General features: G+C 40.4%; 1 protein-coding gene across 1 annotated transcript; it reads right to left on the bottom strand.

Annotated features, from left to right (window-relative positions):
• Window positions 1–13,630: 13,630 nt before the first annotated feature.
• LOC113166839 (transmembrane protein 26) lies at window positions 13,631–16,972 on the bottom strand. Its single transcript, XM_026367016.1, has 3 exons — window positions 16,779–16,972; window positions 14,947–15,091; window positions 13,631–14,359 (listed from the first exon to the last, which is right to left on the bottom strand). Exons 1-3 carry the CDS (start codon window positions 16,970–16,972, stop codon window positions 13,631–13,633), a joined length of 1,068 nt encoding a protein of 355 aa, XP_026222801.1.
• Window positions 16,973–19,457: the final 2,485 nt, after the last annotated feature.

Genomic DNA, 19,457 nt, shown 5'->3' with positions numbered 1-19,457 from the left:
TTATCCAAGGCAACTTACAGGGTGCTGTACACGACGAGCAAACAGCCTAAGTCAAGGTAAAAACTGTGCTGTAGGAAGAAATGTTTTCATTTTATAAATTTCATAATAAATCTAAATTATCATTTGAGTTTACTAGCGGTGTTCTATTGATTAAAATAGGAAGTTGCAGTTAAAAATGTAATGTATAATAATATTGTTTTCTTGACGTATAATACTTCCCTCTCAGCAGAACAGAGGATTGCATGCTTCACAGTTTTTTATAATACAACAACAGCTCTCTGTAGATGTATTTAATTCAACCTACTCTTTAACCCACTTTTAAAGAGTTTAGTGCTCAGAACAAAAGAAGGGCAACATGACACCTCATATAAAGGAACTTAACTAAGAAGCTGTTACTTGTGATTTTGATTCTTCTAATTCTACCTTGTTGGAGCAGGCACCTGCTGTACAACAAAGTCAAGGCCAGGGGACTGTCTCTAACAATGTAGTAGGCCTGTCAGTCACTCTGTGCATCTGTGTGGTTCCTAGTACCCAAGGGTCCACCTCCTTCCATTAGGCTGAATAAATGAGGTGCCAATCACGCAGTTGAGGGTTTGACTCCACACAGAGCACAATAAGTGCTTCTGTTTGCTATCTGGCTATGGTGAAATCTTGTTGGAGGCAGGAAAGGGGATTCACTTCACACTTCAAGTATTGTGGGAGCAGCAAACAGAGGCACTCTCGGTTGTTACAGACAGGGATTTAGGTGTCTTTGGTTATTTTCAGGGTGATAGGGCTGCAAAACTGAGTGAGGCACATACAAAAAGAGAAAAAATACTACTAAGAAAATAGCTGCTATATGCACCACACAAAGGATGCAATCTTCTACTATTAAAGGTAAATGTGTCAGATATTCTCTAAAATGTTGTTCAAATCCAACAATGATGTCTGACATACAGTATGTTGGTTGATGAGAAGACTACACACACCAGCAAAAGTATGTCACATACCACAGCAGTATATAATTATATATTATTTGAGTGACATGTCAAAACCCTGCTGGTGTGTGGACCTCCTAAAAAAACAATGTGTGAAAGTTTATTTGACATGTGACATAAGCTACAGATGACGAAAAGCCAGGAAGTCCTTGAACAACAAAAACAGGTAATATCTTTAATTGAGGCTTGGTTAAGTTTAGGAAAATAAACTTGTCATTAGACTAAGACAAGACAGTGGGAGGAGATGAAATGTAAATTGCATTGTGAAGTATCTTTAATAATAGTAATGATAAGACAACCTGATGTCAGACAGCGAGGTCAAACTTAATAGCAAGGCAGACAGTGGGTCGGTGACAGAGGGAACTCATGCAAGGCAGTGGGACATGCTATTGACTAGCTACTAGTCTTCCTGGGTCTTAATTCATGAAAAACCATGCTGAGCTCTTCCCTTCCACAAGTGGCTGAGGCGGCTCCCTGAGCGCACAAGAGCAACAATGATTAATGTGGTTATAAAACCAGTCGGTCGACTTTTAAGTGTTACACTAGATCATCTTCTCAGGGAGCTCCACCGTGTGCGCTGGAGCGACACGATACTGGGAGCTGTGAGAAGTGCATCGGAAACAAATCTATCATCAAACTTTGATGTACTCCCGCTTGACAAGAAAAACTCCTCTGTCACCTGACCCGGCTCTGAATTGCCTCTGAAGTTTTGAGGTAGTATTTGTTGTCCATCATAGACTGAAACTGAACTTCTGCTGACTTCACATTAGAGGTTTAATTGATATTTTAATTTTAAAAGGTCAGTAAGTAAGAATTTTCCCATCCTGTGAAACAAAATGGTCATAATATATTTGTTGTGGGTTGATAGGGTTGTAAATCGCTCACTCCCAATAGCTTAGGGATTATTTTTCTAGGAGCTGAGACCAGTAGCTTTAAAACTCACTTTCCTGGAGCAAGAATGCTAACCTTTAACAACTCATTATGAGCAGTAACCTTTTTGAGGTATGGAGGCTAAAACAGCAAAGAACTCAACAAAGTTAATACATAAGCTGTAAAAACAGATACTTAAAGTAAACAGACTGGTACCACTGGTATTTTTCTTTTTAAAACTCAGTTTGTGCACTCTCCTGTATTTTGATGGGCTATCAACCATCAGCTTCCACCACAGTGACCACATGAGACTCATCTTAAAGCAGTGACAACTGCTGATGTTGTTGCTTTATATTTTTTAGCCTTGATGGTGTAAAGATCCTCTGCACAGGTCTCCGTGGGTTTTCCCTGCAGGAACTTAGAGGAACGTGTCAGGTGGTCTTAGAGACATGACTCACCTGAGTATGAGCCAACCTTGCTCTGTGCGTCTTCCACCCTTTTGTCTTTGTAGTATTTGTTTTAATTTTAGTTTAATCTCTCTTTTACCTAAACAGGAGAAACCATTTCTATTCTTGTGTGGGCTCCTCTTGTTCATCCAGCTTTGAGCCGAGTGCTGATAAAGATGATATTGCATATCCTGTTGATGAGAGCACTGGTTGTTCCTGTCCTCAAAAATTAATGCCTTGTGTCTGCAAAATGCAAATAGGTTTACAAGTTGTAGGGGCAGTAAAATTCTGTAACAATGGAACAAAGCTTTGCAAACGAATTAAAAGAGGTTGGCTACTATCTCCTATATTAACATGATGAGATACTGTATACTGCTCAGCTTACATTAGTATTTATCTAATGTAAAAACAATGTGTCAAACAACAATGTGAAAGATGTCGTTCATTAACCTGCAGAGTATTGTCTTATCTCAGTCTACCACTCTCATTGGCGTCGCCAGTCTTCATAGCAAGGTTTGTGTTCTAAGTCTGATCTTTTGCGCTTCACTCTCAACGCTCTTCCGTTGTTGTTTTTGACTTTGGCAGCACACTACCTGCTCATAAAAAATAACATTCATCCGCTAAAGAGCCAAATATTTCCCTCAGGAGCTGGTAAAAACTGGAAAGAGAGCTAAAAGAAAAGGGAATATTGGACGAATTACGCCAAATGAATGATAACATTTCTCTGGGGACCACTGAATATGTAAATAAACACATTTGAAGTTGATTTGTTGGAAACAGGAAAAATGAGCAGTAAATGAGTAAGAATCTAAGCTGCTTTGACAAGGACTAAACTATGATGGCTGGACGACTGGGACTGAGCAGCTCTATAACAGCACATCTTGTGGGGTTTCCCAGAAAGTGGTTCAAGGAAGGACAACCACACTGCTGACAGGATCATGGTCAGGTCACCCAGGGCTCATCAATCTGCCTGGGGAGCCAACAGTAGCCCATCTGGTACAGAATACCTGAAAGTCATACCAAATGTGTAGCTCTTCAGATCATCTTCACAGAAACCTCACTATATTGGTTTTAAGCTGGTTCTTCTTTAACACGCCTCTGCCTATTCACACAGAGCTACAAAAAGCTGACCTAAAGGTTCTCCAGTATTAACAGCCTGGTGTATACATTTAAATTTAGTCATTTGGCAAGTGCCATCAGAAGAAGTGTTTGAGAGGGAGGAAGTTTCTTTGTTGTTAGTTTTTGAATATTAGGAGAGCGGCTGCTGAGCGAGCAGAGCTGGGCCACCCCAGTATTAGCAGCATGGTAATCTCAGTGTGTATATTTATTGCGTTAAAAACAATGATGAGGGATGAACCATGAAGTGCTTTTACTGGTTTTGCCCATTTAAAGCTTGTCTCAGACTTGAACAGCATTGTCCATTGAGTCCAAGATGATCACTAATTCAATATCCTGCAAGCAACATGTGAGTAATAAACTGTTGAAGGAGAAACAGAGAAGATGTCAAGGACCATTAAAATGTTGTACCCAGTTTATGCACAACCGTATTCGTCTCAAACTTCAGACCCCTTTTCCCCTAACCCCCATAACACGTTTTATTTTACGGCGTCATGGACTATATAGGAAAAAGAGTTCTGCAGAATAATAAAAATATGTCATTATAACTTCCTCATAAAAACCAACACTAATACGTGGTACGAGGATTCAGGCTTTGAAATTGGATCCAGGCAAAAAAGTAGAACAGAGGAAAAGACTTTTTTTTTTTTAATTCCAGAAATTGTCCGCACTGAGATGTTTTCAATAATATGAGATTTCCTGCTAATATCCAGATGTTGCTTCAGGATAGTCATTTCCACAGAGGTCTGGTGTGTTATATCATAATTTGAACGTGTTTACATCCACATATGATGAAGCACATAGATGTTATCGGCTTTTTTTTAAATGAGTCCTCAAGGTCAGTACTTTAACCTCAAAGTCATTGTTTCATTTCACAATCAGTGTGCTGAGCCCAAACAATTACATACTTCATCACTCTCCTAATACTTACAGACTGCACTATAGATATTGAATTTCTTTGTTGTCAGTTGGGTTTCATATTACTCGAGGTTCAGTGGAGTTCCTGATTAGAACAACATTCAATTAAGGAAAATGTTAACTCTAATCCCTGCTCGTTTCTTTTGTCTGCATATCCTCCTGTGTCTGGAAAAAAACTAGAAATGCTGATGATTTAGTGATTGCTTTTTATAGTTGCAATTATATTGATGTGGCTGCCCCTCTTCTCCATCTTCCTCTCTTCCTTCCATCCCTGAGGCGTTAGGTAGGCAAATACAATTATTTGTTCAAAAACAAAGCATCAGCAAAAAAGAAACTATTCTATTTTGGATTAAGCAATCTTTCGGTTCGCTGTGGGGCACATATCACAGCATGTTCTATAAGGAAACAATTTACTTTTTAGGTAAAGCTTAGATGCTGTTTTTTGAATGAATGTGCTGTGCAGATTTATTCCTGGTACAAAACAGCATTGACACTTTCATATACACATGCACTGTGAGCCTCTTTGCTTGTTATCCAATGCCAAATAATCTGTTTGAGCAAAGTCTCTCATTGCTGTACATATTGGATTCATGTGGGTTAGTATTGACAGTGACATATGAGGCCTGCTTTTTTTTTTTTTTTCTTGTGGAGAGCCACAGCCAGAGCAGGGATAGATGGGAGGTGAGCCACATTAATGAGTCTCTACTGTAGCTATACCACTCCCTGTCTCTGTGTTCCTGCTCTCTCTTCCTGCCAAACACACTGGGGGAATGTTGGAGAATCTGCCTTCAAAGGACTTTTTTTAGTACCTGCACATCGGCACATCAAAGTGAGTCCATCAGTTATAATTTAAGTAACACTTATTAATACGCATAAACCAGTTCACAATACTAGAACCATGGGATTTGTGTATAGCTGCATGCGAAGTCATGTTAAAGAAATCTGACTGGGGAGCACAACCCCCTCAAATCCATTAGTTCTTTAAATTGTTTTTGACAAGCTTTGATTTTTTCCCTCGTGTTGTATCCACACCCGACACTTTGTAAGAGTCAGGTGTCGGCCATTATCTTGCGATGGAAAACGAAATCAGGTCGTAGTCCACAGTCCAAATGCACGGGATGCTCTTAAAAAAGTGCTACACTTTGTCAATTCACAGTAAGTGGGTTTCAAGGACAAGTCCAATAATACTTAAGTGGCACATTAAGAATGCTGTGGCTGGATTAATGCGGGCAGATTATGTGGATTTTACGTCACAAAGACTTTTTAGTTCACTTTGGCAGCTTCATTAAACTATACTGCAGGTGTTTTTTACTTCAATATAAGGAGTGAGTGCAGTGAGAGTAGGTCAACATCGTGGGTAATATAATTGATTTTAGTCTAGAGTGGAATAAAAAGATCTCAAAAGTGCTGTTTGTAGACAATTGGACTTGCTTAAAGTTCTTGAAGAAATTCTGTCTCTCATCCAAAAGACTCATGGGAAGTCCCACGCTTCGAACCTCTGTGGAGTCATTAACACATTCACGGTCAGGGTACACTTGACTCGTGTCTAACTACCCTCAACACTTCCCATTCTATAAGCCAAAGAATACTAAATATATACTGTATATTGCTTATTGCTCAGAAAACATTGCAGTTTGATATTAATTACAATATTTGTAACATGCTTTGTCTTTACTTCTTGACCACGCTTCCAGGCGTACCTGTTTTGGAAAAGAGAAGTCTATTACTTTCCCGTGTTTAAGTTTGAGAGATGTGTTTTTGTTTTTTATGCCTGCTGTGTAATATTTCTACTTACTGCCTTAACCATGACTTGTTCTAACAACTGCAAGCAGTAGTTGTGAATTTTTTTTATACAACTACTGTATTTATGTATTGTTTGTTTCTATTTTTATATCCTTTGAAGAGTATCTGACTCCATATATTAATCAAATCCAAAAGATGGAGGCAGTGTTGATAGAAACTAGTTAATCTCCACATGGTCTTGAGCACAATGTACAAACATATACATTACAGCACTAAACACACAGTGCAGCCAGTGTAATGCTCTTATCCATTCTGGGCCGTGCCTGATATGGTTTATCTCACCATCTACAGAATCACAGACACCAGGGGCTCCATGGTGCAATAACAAATATCCTAATGTGTAAAATGTGTTTATTCTCTGAATCAAGTCTCTTCCCCTCGCCACTAACCCACTTCCTGAAATAGATCTGCTCCATTCACTCTCTGAAGTGTTCCAAAGAGAAAAAGAGCTTCTGGCTGCCCGTGTCCTACATAATGTAATTATGTAAACCAAACCAAGAGAAAGAACCCACACAATCTACCACGCAATCAATAGCAGATAATCATTGAGAGAGCTATAAATGCACAGAAATGTATTGAAGTATGCCTCTGAGTGTGGTGATGCTGTTCTTATCCTGAGGATACACGAGTATTGTCTGTGTGAGTGTTCTGTTATTATTGATTAAGGGTGCTGAGAATCCTCTACTGCATCTACTTGGACTGCTGATTGCGTTGTTGAGATCAAAAATGACAACTGCACTTTTCTGTCCATTCTTCAAACCCATTCGGTGTTTCAATCCTCACGAATTGCCCCTTTCAAAGCCTTGCTTTCCATTCAGCAATGGGTCTGTGCCTTAATATTCTCATATGCACACTCTTAAATAGAGACATAGATCACACTCATGTTGTGTGTGTTGCAGAATGAACAATAACATTATCACATAAAGTGATAGAATACTTATTTGAAAATCGGTTTTATGTGGTGAAGCTCTAACTGTGGAAGTTAGAGGAACTGAGAAGAACGGAGCTTAAGAAGATAGAGACATAATAGTGTTTTTGTGCAGAAGAACAGCTTTGCATGTCTTGTCTGTATTGCAGCATGCCTGTAACACAGCTCATTGGTCGAGCCATTAAAAGGAAGTGGCTTTTCTCTTTCACATCTGTGATGCCTCCATTGATTATACTGACTCACTTGGGGACCACTTGTGCCATTACAGAGTGGTTTAATCTGCGAGCGAGTGGGTACCGCACTCATTTACCTTCCCCTTTATTTTATTTTTTTTGTGCTAGGTTACACAGACGCACAAACATGCACACACACCTACAACCCTACACCACAGCCATTAAAGCCACAGCCTCAGCTCATCCTGTCAGGTCAATGTCGACATTGACCTGACAGGTCAATGAAGTGAAAGCATTTTCTCAGTATTGAGCCCTTTTTTTTTATTTATTTGACACATAACATGTTCACAGAACAGATCATGTCCAAGCCTCATCTCATTTGGAGCTGTGCCAACTCCTGTTTGGCACTTTTTTGCAAACTATCAACACTTTTGAATGAGAAAAGGATGCAAATTATAAAGCCTGCAGAATGTTTTCCTTTTCTATAAATTTTATACCAAACACCTCAGAGGTGTTTGGTATAAAATAGTCTCTTGAGCATTCACGCTAGTTTCTCTAATGGCCGCTCGACTTTGGCTTCAGGAAAACTCTGACGTCATTGAAGCTTCAGGGAAAACATGTCAGTTCTCAGTAGATAAGATATTAAAGTCAGTGTTTGATGGTTTGCTAGGAAAAGCAACTTTAACAAAACTTGTTTAGTTTTTCGTCAAATAAAAATCTCATATATTTTATATGAAATGGCCATAATTAGACCTTTGTTATTCAAAACATCCAATCCACCCATAATCACAAAACATGTGCATGTGAGAGCTTTAATGCTTGAAGTCGATTGTGTTTGTAATGTTGTGGGAAAACATTCAAACTATTTGTACTTTTGCCTAATAAATAAAAAATAAATGAAGTAAGACCGATTTTAGTTCCCGTCCTAAAGTCCCAACTTCTCTGGAAAAGTTATTTTTGTATTTTGTTCATCATTTTAAAAAATGTTTAAACTACTACACAGAAAAATAGTAGCGACTGTGAACTTGTTTCTTTTATCTCCCTCTCTGTTATTTTATTGTCAGTCCAACTTACACTATTGCTTTATATCACACACTTTGCATTTGGCTCTCAAAGTATTTTACATGAAGGTACCACTCTTTAAACCAAAAAGGTCTAGTGGGACGCGTTGATAAAATGTAGTGCAAATGAGTCAGGAGTAGCCAGTCCCCTTTAGTAGCGGACAGAATTAGGACACGAACATCACACCGAGGGGATATCACAAGGCATATGGCTCAAACAACACTTGAGCTAAATTCAAAAATGTGTTTGCTCATCGAGTGCACTCAACTGTCCTAATTATGCCGTCCAGTCAAAGAGTCGAGTGTATTTCCTCATTAGAACTGGTGTCCCAACGTGGCCTTGGCCTCTATGACCAGAGGCCATGTTGTGGATTGGAACTGGGTAAAGTGGCAGCTCTCCCAGCTCAGAGGAACTGGGGATGGCAAAGGAAGCGACCAATTAATATTTCAACAATACATCCTCTGTGGCAGGAGATCGACTGACTAAAATGCTAGCTGTCGGAGCAGTTTTCTTCAATACTGCCATGTGGGTAGAAATTCTGAATGCGTCGTTTAAAAAGAGATTTCATATTCATTGCTCACAGAACTTCTGCATAAAATTTGTTACAGAGGCAATTAACACTGGATAAAAATTAAATGAATGTAAATGCTGGATAAAAATTTAATGAATATAAATAAAGCTGAGAGACAAGTGGAAATGATCAGAAACCTGAGAAGCTAATGGTCTGTTTCAACTTTGATTTGTTCTGGAAGTTAAACCAAGCTTATTATTATAACTTAGGCTATAAACACAGGGCAAATACTATTCTAAATAAATAAGCTAGAAAAACAGTCATGGCTGCGTCTTTTTCGTTCAAAGAAATTGTTTCCAAATCCCCACAAAGCTGTTTCTACTCTAGACGACTATATATAAAGTTTAAAGTCACAGTTACAGATTTTTGGGCTTGTTTCTGAAAGTGTAGTTGCTTAGTTGGGCTTTATTTCCACTATAACTATCTAATAAAGTTAAATTGCCCCTTCCATTCAAATTACAACACATCAAAATTGCCCAGTTAATGATGATGGAGTTTCTTTAGCTCGTTCCATATGGGAGTTTCATTCTTGACTAGTCCTCTGTGAAATACTGGAAAAATTAATATAACAAGAGAGAAAACGAGAGAAAGAGACTGATTTGACATCCACTAGAATCGGCGCAAAGACTGTGCGTGTAAAAAGCGTGCACATCATGTAGATTGTGTTCACTCAGCAGCAGTGATGAACATAAAAGAACTGCAGCATCATTCTTGTGTATGAATTACCTTCAGGTCGTTACATGCAGCTTCTCTAAATTCACTGTAATGATAAAATGTGTAGTTACCTACAGACTGTGGAACAATAACAGCAGTCCGTAAAGGTGGGACTGATTTCACCCACCTTATGTAGCATGGATCATTTCTCATCATTCCCAACTTGCAAAAATTGCCGAGTAACTACTGCTGTGAAATAAATGTGGTAAAAGGTAAAAGGTTTCTGCAACCAACCAACTCTCCTGATACGCAACAAGGAGTGTCTGTTCAGTTGCATAAAATCTAAATCCTAATTAGCTAAAAAGAATCTTAAATGAAATCCGTTAAAAATGAAGTGACTCTGGGGACAGGAGCAGCAGGTGAGGACACAAAGCACCTATTTTGTCATTTAGCTGGGTGCACCTGATGGAACAATCACACCAGCTAGGTTTCTTTCAGAAAGGTGTTTTTCCATTTTCTGAGAACGAGTTTCCATTTGCAAGGTGCCCAGATCTACCACCCTGACGCGTATTGATTCGACCCCTACCTTTGGCCTTGTGGTAGCAACCCACAGCACTTACTTTGTGACATAATGTCAATACACAGGTCTAGACCGTATGTGGCTTAAAAACTCCAAAGTAATACATTCGGAGACTGGAAGAAGTTCTAGTCTCTGTGGACCCTAAGCTCTCCTCAGTGTGACACAGTTGGCGTAAAGTAACAGTGCTGTCAAACAAGTAGGTTATCGAATTTGAAAGTTACACCGTGATTTGCCTCAGATTAGGCGTTAATAGCATCTCTACAGCACATCACACAGTTGATTCTATTTCAAACTGGATACTGTGTGAAAACAAGACAACCGTACTGTAGCATCAGTGAAGTAAAGCTCATTATTTTGCCATTCGTGGTGTAACATGAGGCCGTGTGAGCTGGATCCTCAGCCACCTGTCAGACAGTTGTATGGTTCATTTGAAGTTTGCCTTTGTTTTCACTCTTCTCCTCGTGCTGTAACATTTCTGTGGCATGTTGATGGGTTTATCTGTGGGCTCGGAGGCTGATGAGGCGCGCCTCGGCATGTTTGGACTTCCTGATTAGTTGACACAAAATAGAAAAATTGTGGCATGTGATGAAAACGCCCCATGCTGCTGTGGGAAATGCACCTGCTCAGGTCGAGTGAATCCGACTCAGGCTTTATCTCTCTCTGCCTCTCTTTCTCTCTCTCATTTCATTTAAGCTTCTGCAGCCTTCAGCCTTTGCTGGAAATACTGATACTAGATTTACCTGACGTGAAAAAACATAATTAAGTGGTACATGTGTCTAAAATTGACAAGAAATCATTTTCCACAACTATTTTCTTAGTTATTACTGTTGTGTATTATTGAATAGGTGTAGACTGGCATTAGATACTGCATTGTTTGGCATCACACCACATGTTTGAATATATCAAAGTTGCATGTTTGATCCTCTTCATTCTGCTTCTGCAAAATCATTAATACGGAAGGTTACAGGGTACATATGCAATTAAAAGAGGGAGAGGAACCAGGTGAGTAAGAGTCCATGTCTCACTGTGACCTAGTGCCTGCTTGTGGATTATGAAATTATAAAATATAAAAAGATTTTTCCTCATCTACTGTATAGCAGGGTGCGACACCACAGGTCTAAACGTAGATTTTAATGTAATAGCAATAACCAAAATCTGTTCAATCGCCATAGTGTAATTAAAATGTAAGTGCTGTTGGTGGAGTACACGTTGTGTGACTAATACTCTCCCATCACTCCCAACAAATTATATGTTGTGGGTGATCAATCTTTTCACTTTGTCCTCAGAAACATGATCACAGAAGTTTGAAAGATTTATGGTTATTGATAGATTTTCTGCGGGGATAAATGGATGGATCTGATCACATACGCACATGTAGGAGTTTTTAAGGAGCACCTGAATGCATCATCACTTTTGCTTTTTTTTTTTTTTTTTTTTTTTGGATCCATGTGCAGTGAAGTTGCAGGCTTAGAGTTTCCACGCTCTCTTTCTCTCTTTCTATCTATGTAGGGCAGTCCGTGGATCAGCTGACGTTTCCCATCCTCCCACATGCCCACACAATCTTGTTAAAGCATGCAGTTAATCTGAAGAGGAAGGACTCTCTTCACAAGCAAGCGCTTCTTTCATCACTCTATTGTATTGCCCACATCACGTTGTCACACGAATATTGGATTCTCCCAACACTCAGGTGCTTAGGAGAAGCTGCGCCCTCGTGTCGGCTCTGAGTGATGTCATTTGCCTGGGAGTGACTTGGTAAATTGGGCATTATCCAGCTCTCTAGGTGCAAATATGCAGCGTTACGTTGCTAGAAGAATTAACATTTCAATGGGGGCTTTCCCTTATTATTTCACATATTTAAAAGTTGGCTCCACCATCAATTTGGCCCAAAGTGCAGCCACAAAGATGAAACAGAGAAAGTACAGTAGCACTGTGCAGCTTATCCTCTGGCTCTATGCAGCCTACAGTCATTGATTTAGGAAATCTTGCTTATATTCTACACATATTCATATTCAAGCACATACAACAGAGAGAGGAAGACACAGATGCTCTCTTTATCTCTTCTATGGATTATCTTCTGTGTCTCCAGCTTTCTTTCATTGAGAGCTTATTGAAAACATAGAGTCCTAACTCGTTCAGCACTTCAGCTCCTATCATCATCACGCAGGCTCGTTGAAGTTCAGCAATTTGATGGACACAGATACAGGGCAGTGCTAAAAAGGGCTTGAATTGCCAACGCTGTTGCTGCTCTTCTGTCGTTCCACACACTTAACAGACATGGAGTTAAAGGATAATCTAAAAACACAAGACAGCTGCATCCCACCCATCATTTGACAGGAGAGCTATTGTGTGAACTGAGGGGAGGGGGAATTGAGCTTCAGCTATTTGTCCCCACCGTGAAGTGGCTTGAAACCTTGAGACCCTGAGCTTGGGCTCAAACATTTCTCTCTCCTAATAGGCTCTCAAACAGTCTCTCGCTTTTAAGGGCTGTGGAGAAATATCTGAAAAAGCAACTTCCATCTCTCAAAAGAGGGAAAGCGAGAGCAAATCATGTCGAACTCCCACATAATCACGAGTGTGCTTTTTCAGACATAATAAAAATGCACCGAGCTCTCAAGCAGGCTTCTATGGGCTGATTGTGCTCAAGAGGAAAATGAACCTTGACAAATGAAGCAAACCTCTCCAGTCTCCTCCTACTTGTTATACAGCGTGAGGTGTCTCTACATTGACTACATCGGACTATTAATTACATAGCTGCAGCCTGACGGTATATCTGTCTTACAAAGACACAGAAGGCAATAAACAACACAAACTCATGTTCAGCACTGTGCCAGGGTGTTGCTCTGTCTCTCTTTTTGTTTTTCTGTGTTACTGACATTCACGTTTCAGTTAAGTAAACACTGCGCTTGTGCACGCTCTAGTTGACTTGGCAACACTGCCATCTCATGGCGGTCAGAGTAAAAAGTCAGCACTGGGATTTTCTCAAGCATCTTTATTAGAAAATGTTTATTAAGCAAGACATGTGATCAACATTTTAAACTGCCATCATGATTCAGTTGATATATCCTGTTAAAGCCATTATCTTCAGTATGATTTTATTAGAAATGCATTTGCACAACTTAATGAAATCAAATTTACACATGATGTTGCTGATTAAAACATGTTTGTTGAACTGTAAAGCACAAAGCTACATTAATTTGGGTTCAGCTACCTTGCTCAAGAGATTGACAGCTCATGTTAAACTCGTTGAAGTGATTTTCTTCAGCCAAGGAACCTCCTCTGACTGAAACACCACTTTTTTTCTGAAGGTTTTATCAAAGGGAGTTGTATAAATTCACCTCTGATCATTTCAGGGGGGACTTATTCTCTTCTCTTGTGGTCTACTTCTAGTCACTGAACCTCCAGAGAGACAAAACTGTCTCTGAATGAGGCTTAGATGCAAGAGATGGCAGATGGGTTCGACTTTTCTCTTGGTGTGTGAAAGCCATTCCCTCCCCGAGGGCCAAAGTCATGCCTCGCAGCATTTTGAGGCTTTCTATACCTGGACATATCTCTGATCTTCCTCCCTCTCAGTTCCTCTCTCTGTGTCTGTATGACAGCTCTCCTTGCTCCCTGTTTCCTCGTGTTTCTCCTCCTCCTTCACCTCTCCGCCCCTCTGGGTTTGACACCGGAGCACTAGAGCGGCACATCGCTCAAACGCTGACTCTCCTGCCTGCTGCTCACACTGAACCACGTAGATTCGGTAAAGCTCCAACAGGACAATGAGGATGTTCTTGCAGGTGAAGAAAATCATGAGCTGGTTGAGTACTTTCTCTTGAACCATAAGGTAGAGCCTGTAAACCAGAAAAGGGCCGTCTTGGAGTCCAACTGTGAGCAGCAGGCTCCACACTTCACTGGAGCAGCAGGAGGTGAACGAGGGTGGAGTTCCAGGGCAGCAGGAGAGAGCACCCCTGCTCCTCTGAGAAGATTCGCCCTTGGGGGGTCGTGTCTGCGTGAGCACCAGAGGAAACTGCATGAGAGCCCAAGAAAAGAGAGCCAGACCTACGATGACGACCACTCTGTTGGTTTTGACTTCAGGCTCCTTGAAGGTGTCGAAGATGTCCAGGATGTCTGCGCCCAGTCCCACATTGACCATGAGGAGCTGGGACAGCTGGTCACGGGACATGTCCCCCTTGGGCATCAGCCAGCGGCCCAGAACCAACACTATGAGCATAGTCTGCTCGAGGCCAGCAACCCAGTTCTCTGGGTCCAGTTCCACAATGCCCTGGGTGAAGCAAACAGCAACTTCTGGTTACCTTAAAAAATTGTTGTCAAATTACACAAAGAATTTCTCACTGTCAGTGTTACACAACAGAGGAGTCCCTTTATTTTAAAGTTACACAATGTTACACCTGGAAATACGTAATCACTGGTAATCATCTGTACAGCACTGCATCTCCTCTGGTGTCAATACGATTGTGGTGACTTGTGCATCGGCTCCTCATTGTGTCAAGGTTCATTGAGTTTATCTTGACAGCAACACCCTAACAATTCACGACACACCTGAAACACTACGTATTCAAGCTGTAAAAGCTGCCACCCAGCCTCGAGCTCAGCCAAGGGGCAAAAAAGCTCCCAAATCCTACATGAAAGAAACTGCTCTAAAACCATCCCGGAAGGGGAGAGATCTGAGAGTTTTGCAAGCAGGAGCCTATCTGGACCTCATCTCAATGTGTCTATTACACATTTCCTGCAACTAATAGTTTATCCACCCCCCATGCTAGATTTAAATCTTATCTGATATCAGGTGTTCCTTTAATGTGGCTGCATGGAGCGTGAGGCAGGGAGGGCAGTTTGTGGTGGGATGCCTACCGCTGTGATCGGGATGTGAGCCAGCAAATGAAACTCGGGGCCTGAGGAATTGTTGACGGGCAGCTTGGACTGCAGCAGGCTCAGCTCCAGAAACCAAATGGATGGAATGACAGTACTGAGGTAGAGGAAAACCATCGGGGAGAACCTAAAAGAGGACCGCCAAAGGAAAGGGATGAAGGGGGGAAAGGTGGGAGTAGGTTATTTTTAGTGACATGCTTTTCTTTTTTTTATGTTTTTGCTACTCAGTATAGAAGAAAGAGTCCTCCACTTTTTTTTCCAAAAGGAGCATCACATTTCAGACAGCCAATTATTCTCATCATATATGCAAATCCCACTTGACAGTGCAGAGCCTTCTCCATGAGGAGGGAACTTCAAAGTAAGACTCAGCGAGGAAAAAGAGAGGCCTGAAGAAAGCTTGTGTCTGAAGATGTTCGCTGAATATGTTCTGGAAAGGTGCGACTTTTAAATGAGACTTAGCTTGGTGCTGAATACACTAAGTACGTAAATCCTTTTGAGGCTCATATAATAGAGGTTCAAGCTGATTTTTTGTTTACTCAAGCCATTTTTTAAAGGCTCACTGGTCAGAAATTACTCTCCGCACAAGAGGCTTTGAAAGAAGGCTCAGAACATCGGCTCAGTGAAAGACAAAGCAATAACACAGCACAGGATATATTTGTTTTTGATGGACAGTGAAACAGTAAAGGAGCTGCAGAGGATTTAGTGGCAGAGAATATTACAGGCCTCAGACAACCTAAGTCTCACCCACTCTGGGCAGATGGGTTGTAAAGTGTTCCCACTGTTAAAAGTTATTTACTCCCCACACAAACAACAAGTCTCTCAGCTTAAACGATCAGAGGGTGTTTCCAACCTCTGATAAGATTCACTTACTGCAACACCTCAATCCTCCAACCACTCCATTAAAAAGAGAAAAAAGGCTGTTGGACAAGCTCTGGTTACGTGTTACTTTGGCACAGAAACACATTTGTAGTGAAAGCGGAAGGGGAAAGCTTTTCACATTCAATTAAATAAATCAGTTATTGTTTGATATTTAATCATCACTCGTTCTCATGCAGTATTCAGTGCATAATGCCAAAGCACCACTTTAATACAGCTGCTAATTAGCCATGGTCAGAGTGAATGAAAGCATGTTAGTTTGTTGGTCTGTTAGTCCTCCACTTGTCAATTGCCATAATATTTAGTACAGATGTTTATGGCCCAGAGAGGATGAAGATAATCCCATGAGCTTCAGTTGTACTTTGTGTTTAGTGTTAATGTGTGTTAGCATGCTTTACTGAGATGGTGACCATGGTCAACATTATACCTGTTAACATTATTATGTTTGCATTGTCACTGTGCACATACTAGTGTGCAAAGATTAGAATACATGTCAAAGCCCCACTGTCGCCTGATACTGCTTCAGACTTTTAATGGGGTAGAAGTGCTATTTACAACTTTATCATAATCATATTACTACCGCTTTTGTGAAATAGTGGCATTTCAGCCAATTATGACATTTTTCATTCAAGTCAAACAAACCTGGTGTTGGTTTAGCAACACATCAACATAACTGTGTATTTATCACTGTTCAGTTCATAAATAATTGGAATGGACACACATATTATTATTATGTAGTAGTATAATACAGTATGTGTACTGTATTGTGTAATCTGATTCTTACACCATCTTAGAGTCTCTATTGCAGGGTGCTACGGCGTCTTGTGATGTGATGTGGAATAAAAGTCCAATATCAGCTCCAACTATTTAGATGTTAAAACTTTGTATTGTTTTGACCGTGGACGGGTTTTTGCTTGCATGCACGACCTAGACGTTACCATTTCCACTCTGCGTTACGGGTGCACTTGAGAGTGACAGCCATTTCCACTCCAAGCAGAGCCACGCCCGTCAGCAGCAGCCAATAGAGTGGCTCCCCTGTGACAGCCACAACGCGCCACACCGTCACCACCCCGTGGACAGCAAAGAGGAAGCGGCTCAGCAAAGCCAGCAGGATGTTCAGGAGACGGCACATCATGCACCACAAAAAAACAAAAAAACCTGTACAGAGGATATATGTTTAAGATGAATCCTTGTTCTGTGCTATTCTAGGACTCCTATCTGTGTGTAGCATTTGTTTTACCAATGTTTGAGGGTGAATCTCAATTTTAGCCAGTCAATATAAAGTTGTGTCAACACGTTTAAATAAATGACAGAATATTTATAAGCATGAGCTTTGAAATTTATGTTTACAATGTCTCAAAGGTACAGTGCTTGGTGATGTTTTGAAGCTAATAATGTTTTGCTGTTGTATTTTCGCAGTAAACTTTATGTCCAACAGTAAAGACTTTTGCAGAGTAAACAATGGCAAATTGCCAAAGGCCACTTCACTTTAATTGCATTTTGCACTAAATGTAAGAAATACACTCAGTGAATATCAGAGTCAAGACTGTTAAAAATCAAAATGAACCTTTAAAACGAGTAAACATTTCCATAACTGCCTGTATCACAGCACATAAAAGTCCCGGTTTAGCTTTCATTTTCAATAACTGTTGCATGATGTCAGTGTGTAAACAGTGTTAGCTGTCAATTAGTCAGCAGGATAAAAGCTTCTGAGCGTTGGGGGAATTCAAGGCAAGAACTGATTAGTAAGCAAGAGTCAGACAAACTGATCTGCAGTCAATATTTAAAGGACTTCAAGAGGCTTTGTAAGAGTTTGCTTAAATTCTATTTAGACCATGTACTTTCAAAATGGTAATAATATACTTTTGACGGACTGCAGCAAAATGTTAATACAATAAGTCATTATCACATGTTTCTGTCTTCTTATTAAATGTGAGTAAGGCATCAGTAATAGCAAATGTTATTAAGCCATCAAAAAATGCTCTAATTAAAAGGCTATAACTGTTCAATTTAATGCTTTAAAAAGTGCATGGTGTTAGAAATTCGTACTGAAATGTTCTATTTTGCACTGAAAGCTTCAGCCTTTTTTTTCTGCTGACAGAAATAACTTTTCTGACATGAATTCAGCTCAGGTTTCTTTATAACTGTTATCTTCTGTGTCAAAGTGTTGTTTGCTGATATCATGAATGCCAATGTGCCTTGAACAGGATTCATGCAATATGTATGGTGCAGATGCATGCAGTACAAACCTACAGTGTCAGTTGGACTTCTCGTTTGGTTTCTCCAGTATGTTTCCAAAAAAGTTCTGTTGCTGTGCAGTAGATAATGAGAATAACACAACAGCCGCACACGGTGACCTGGTCTGTTTGTGTCTGATTTTGCCTTTTAAATGACCACCTCTGGATGAATAGGCATGTTCGTGTGTGCGTTCAATGGGGAGTGACTACTGAAGTAGTATAGGCGAGCAGTGATGTGTTCCATAAGTGTCTATGTGTGTCTCCGTCCCCTTGGTGCCACTGTAGGAGATAACGCTTCCTGCCCTCTGCGCCCACATCTTCATCACCATCCGTCATGATGTCATCTCTCCTGGCCCAGAACAAAGTTATCTCCCTGGGAGAAGCCGGCCTGCCGCGCTCCCGGTTCGGAGAGCACCCAGCCCTGCCCTGCTCCCACCCATGCTTGCTCTGCCTCTGCACTGCTGGCCCTGATAAGAGCCTCGCTCCTCGCCCTCCGCACACACAAAAAACATGGAGCAACAAGAGGGAAAGGAGATGCTGATGGTCTCCTGAGCAATCACAACAGAGGTGTGTGGGTATGTTACTGCTATTGCATCAGAATAAGGATGATCCACAGATCAATGCTGTCCTAGAATGTTGATCCATCACTGAAGTGAATCAAAGGCGCGTACTGACAAGATGTTTTTATTATTTTGTTAGTGTGTAAATAAATAAAATAATATTAGAACCAAACCAAAACCAAAGCATATAACTGATAAATGCCATAAAGACCAATGGAGTTCTTAGAGATGTGTTTGTCTTTAATATACTATCAATATGAAAGTATGAATTATTGTATCTTCAGATTTTCCAAAGCTGAAGGACTGTACTGTATATGAATTAAATGCTAATGCACACCTAGCTTCCTCTAGTTACCCTCAAATTAAAACTGTGACAGCTGGACATTTATTCCTGTTCTGAGACTTGATGAATACATTTATATAGAAACTAGACAAAAAGGAAAGTTTGAAAATTCCCCAAATTCTCTCATGTCCACGTACAAAGAAGAATAATGTGTCCTCTTTGCACCTTAACCACATCCCATCACACAGAACAATAATTCAGGATTCTGCTAAATGATCCAGTCTTAATGTTGTAGTGAGCCTTTACTTTCTCGATAGTGTCCACATGTGGTTAAGATTTGCCCTTGCCTGATGTTTTGACCCGTACTAAGTTATTCTGTCTTTTCAGCAGGTCTCAGTGAAATCTTATTATGGATAATGGTCCCAAGACAACTGCCATTAAGCAAAAGCATCTTCTCACACACTACATATATCACAGTAGGCTGACTGCTTTGCACTTTACCTTCATGGTGTTGAGAGAATGACACCTTTAAATTTT

This window comes from Anabas testudineus, chromosome 7 (genome assembly GCF_900324465.2).
Source record: "Anabas testudineus chromosome 7, fAnaTes1.2, whole genome shotgun sequence".
In the NCBI taxonomy this organism is placed as follows: Eukaryota; Metazoa; Chordata; class Actinopteri; order Anabantiformes; family Anabantidae; genus Anabas; species Anabas testudineus.
Note: the sequence above shows the minus strand (reverse complement) of the source record. Positions and strands in the feature narration are given on the sequence as shown.

Bases quoted from the DNA above. Each gene is read 5' to 3' on its own strand.
- LOC113166839 (XM_026367016.1), bottom strand. From the start codon at position 16,972: ATGTGCCGTCTCCTGAACATCCTGCTGGCTTTGCTGAGCCGCTTCCTC. The intron at 15,092-16,778 runs GTAACGTCTAGG...GTCCTCTTTTAG, and splicing joins CGTAACGCAGAGTGGAAATG to GTTCTCCCCGATGGTTTTCC. The intron at 14,360-14,946 runs GTAGGCATCCCA...TGCTTCACCCAG, and splicing joins CTCACATCCCGATCACAGCG to GGCATTGTGGAACTGGACCC.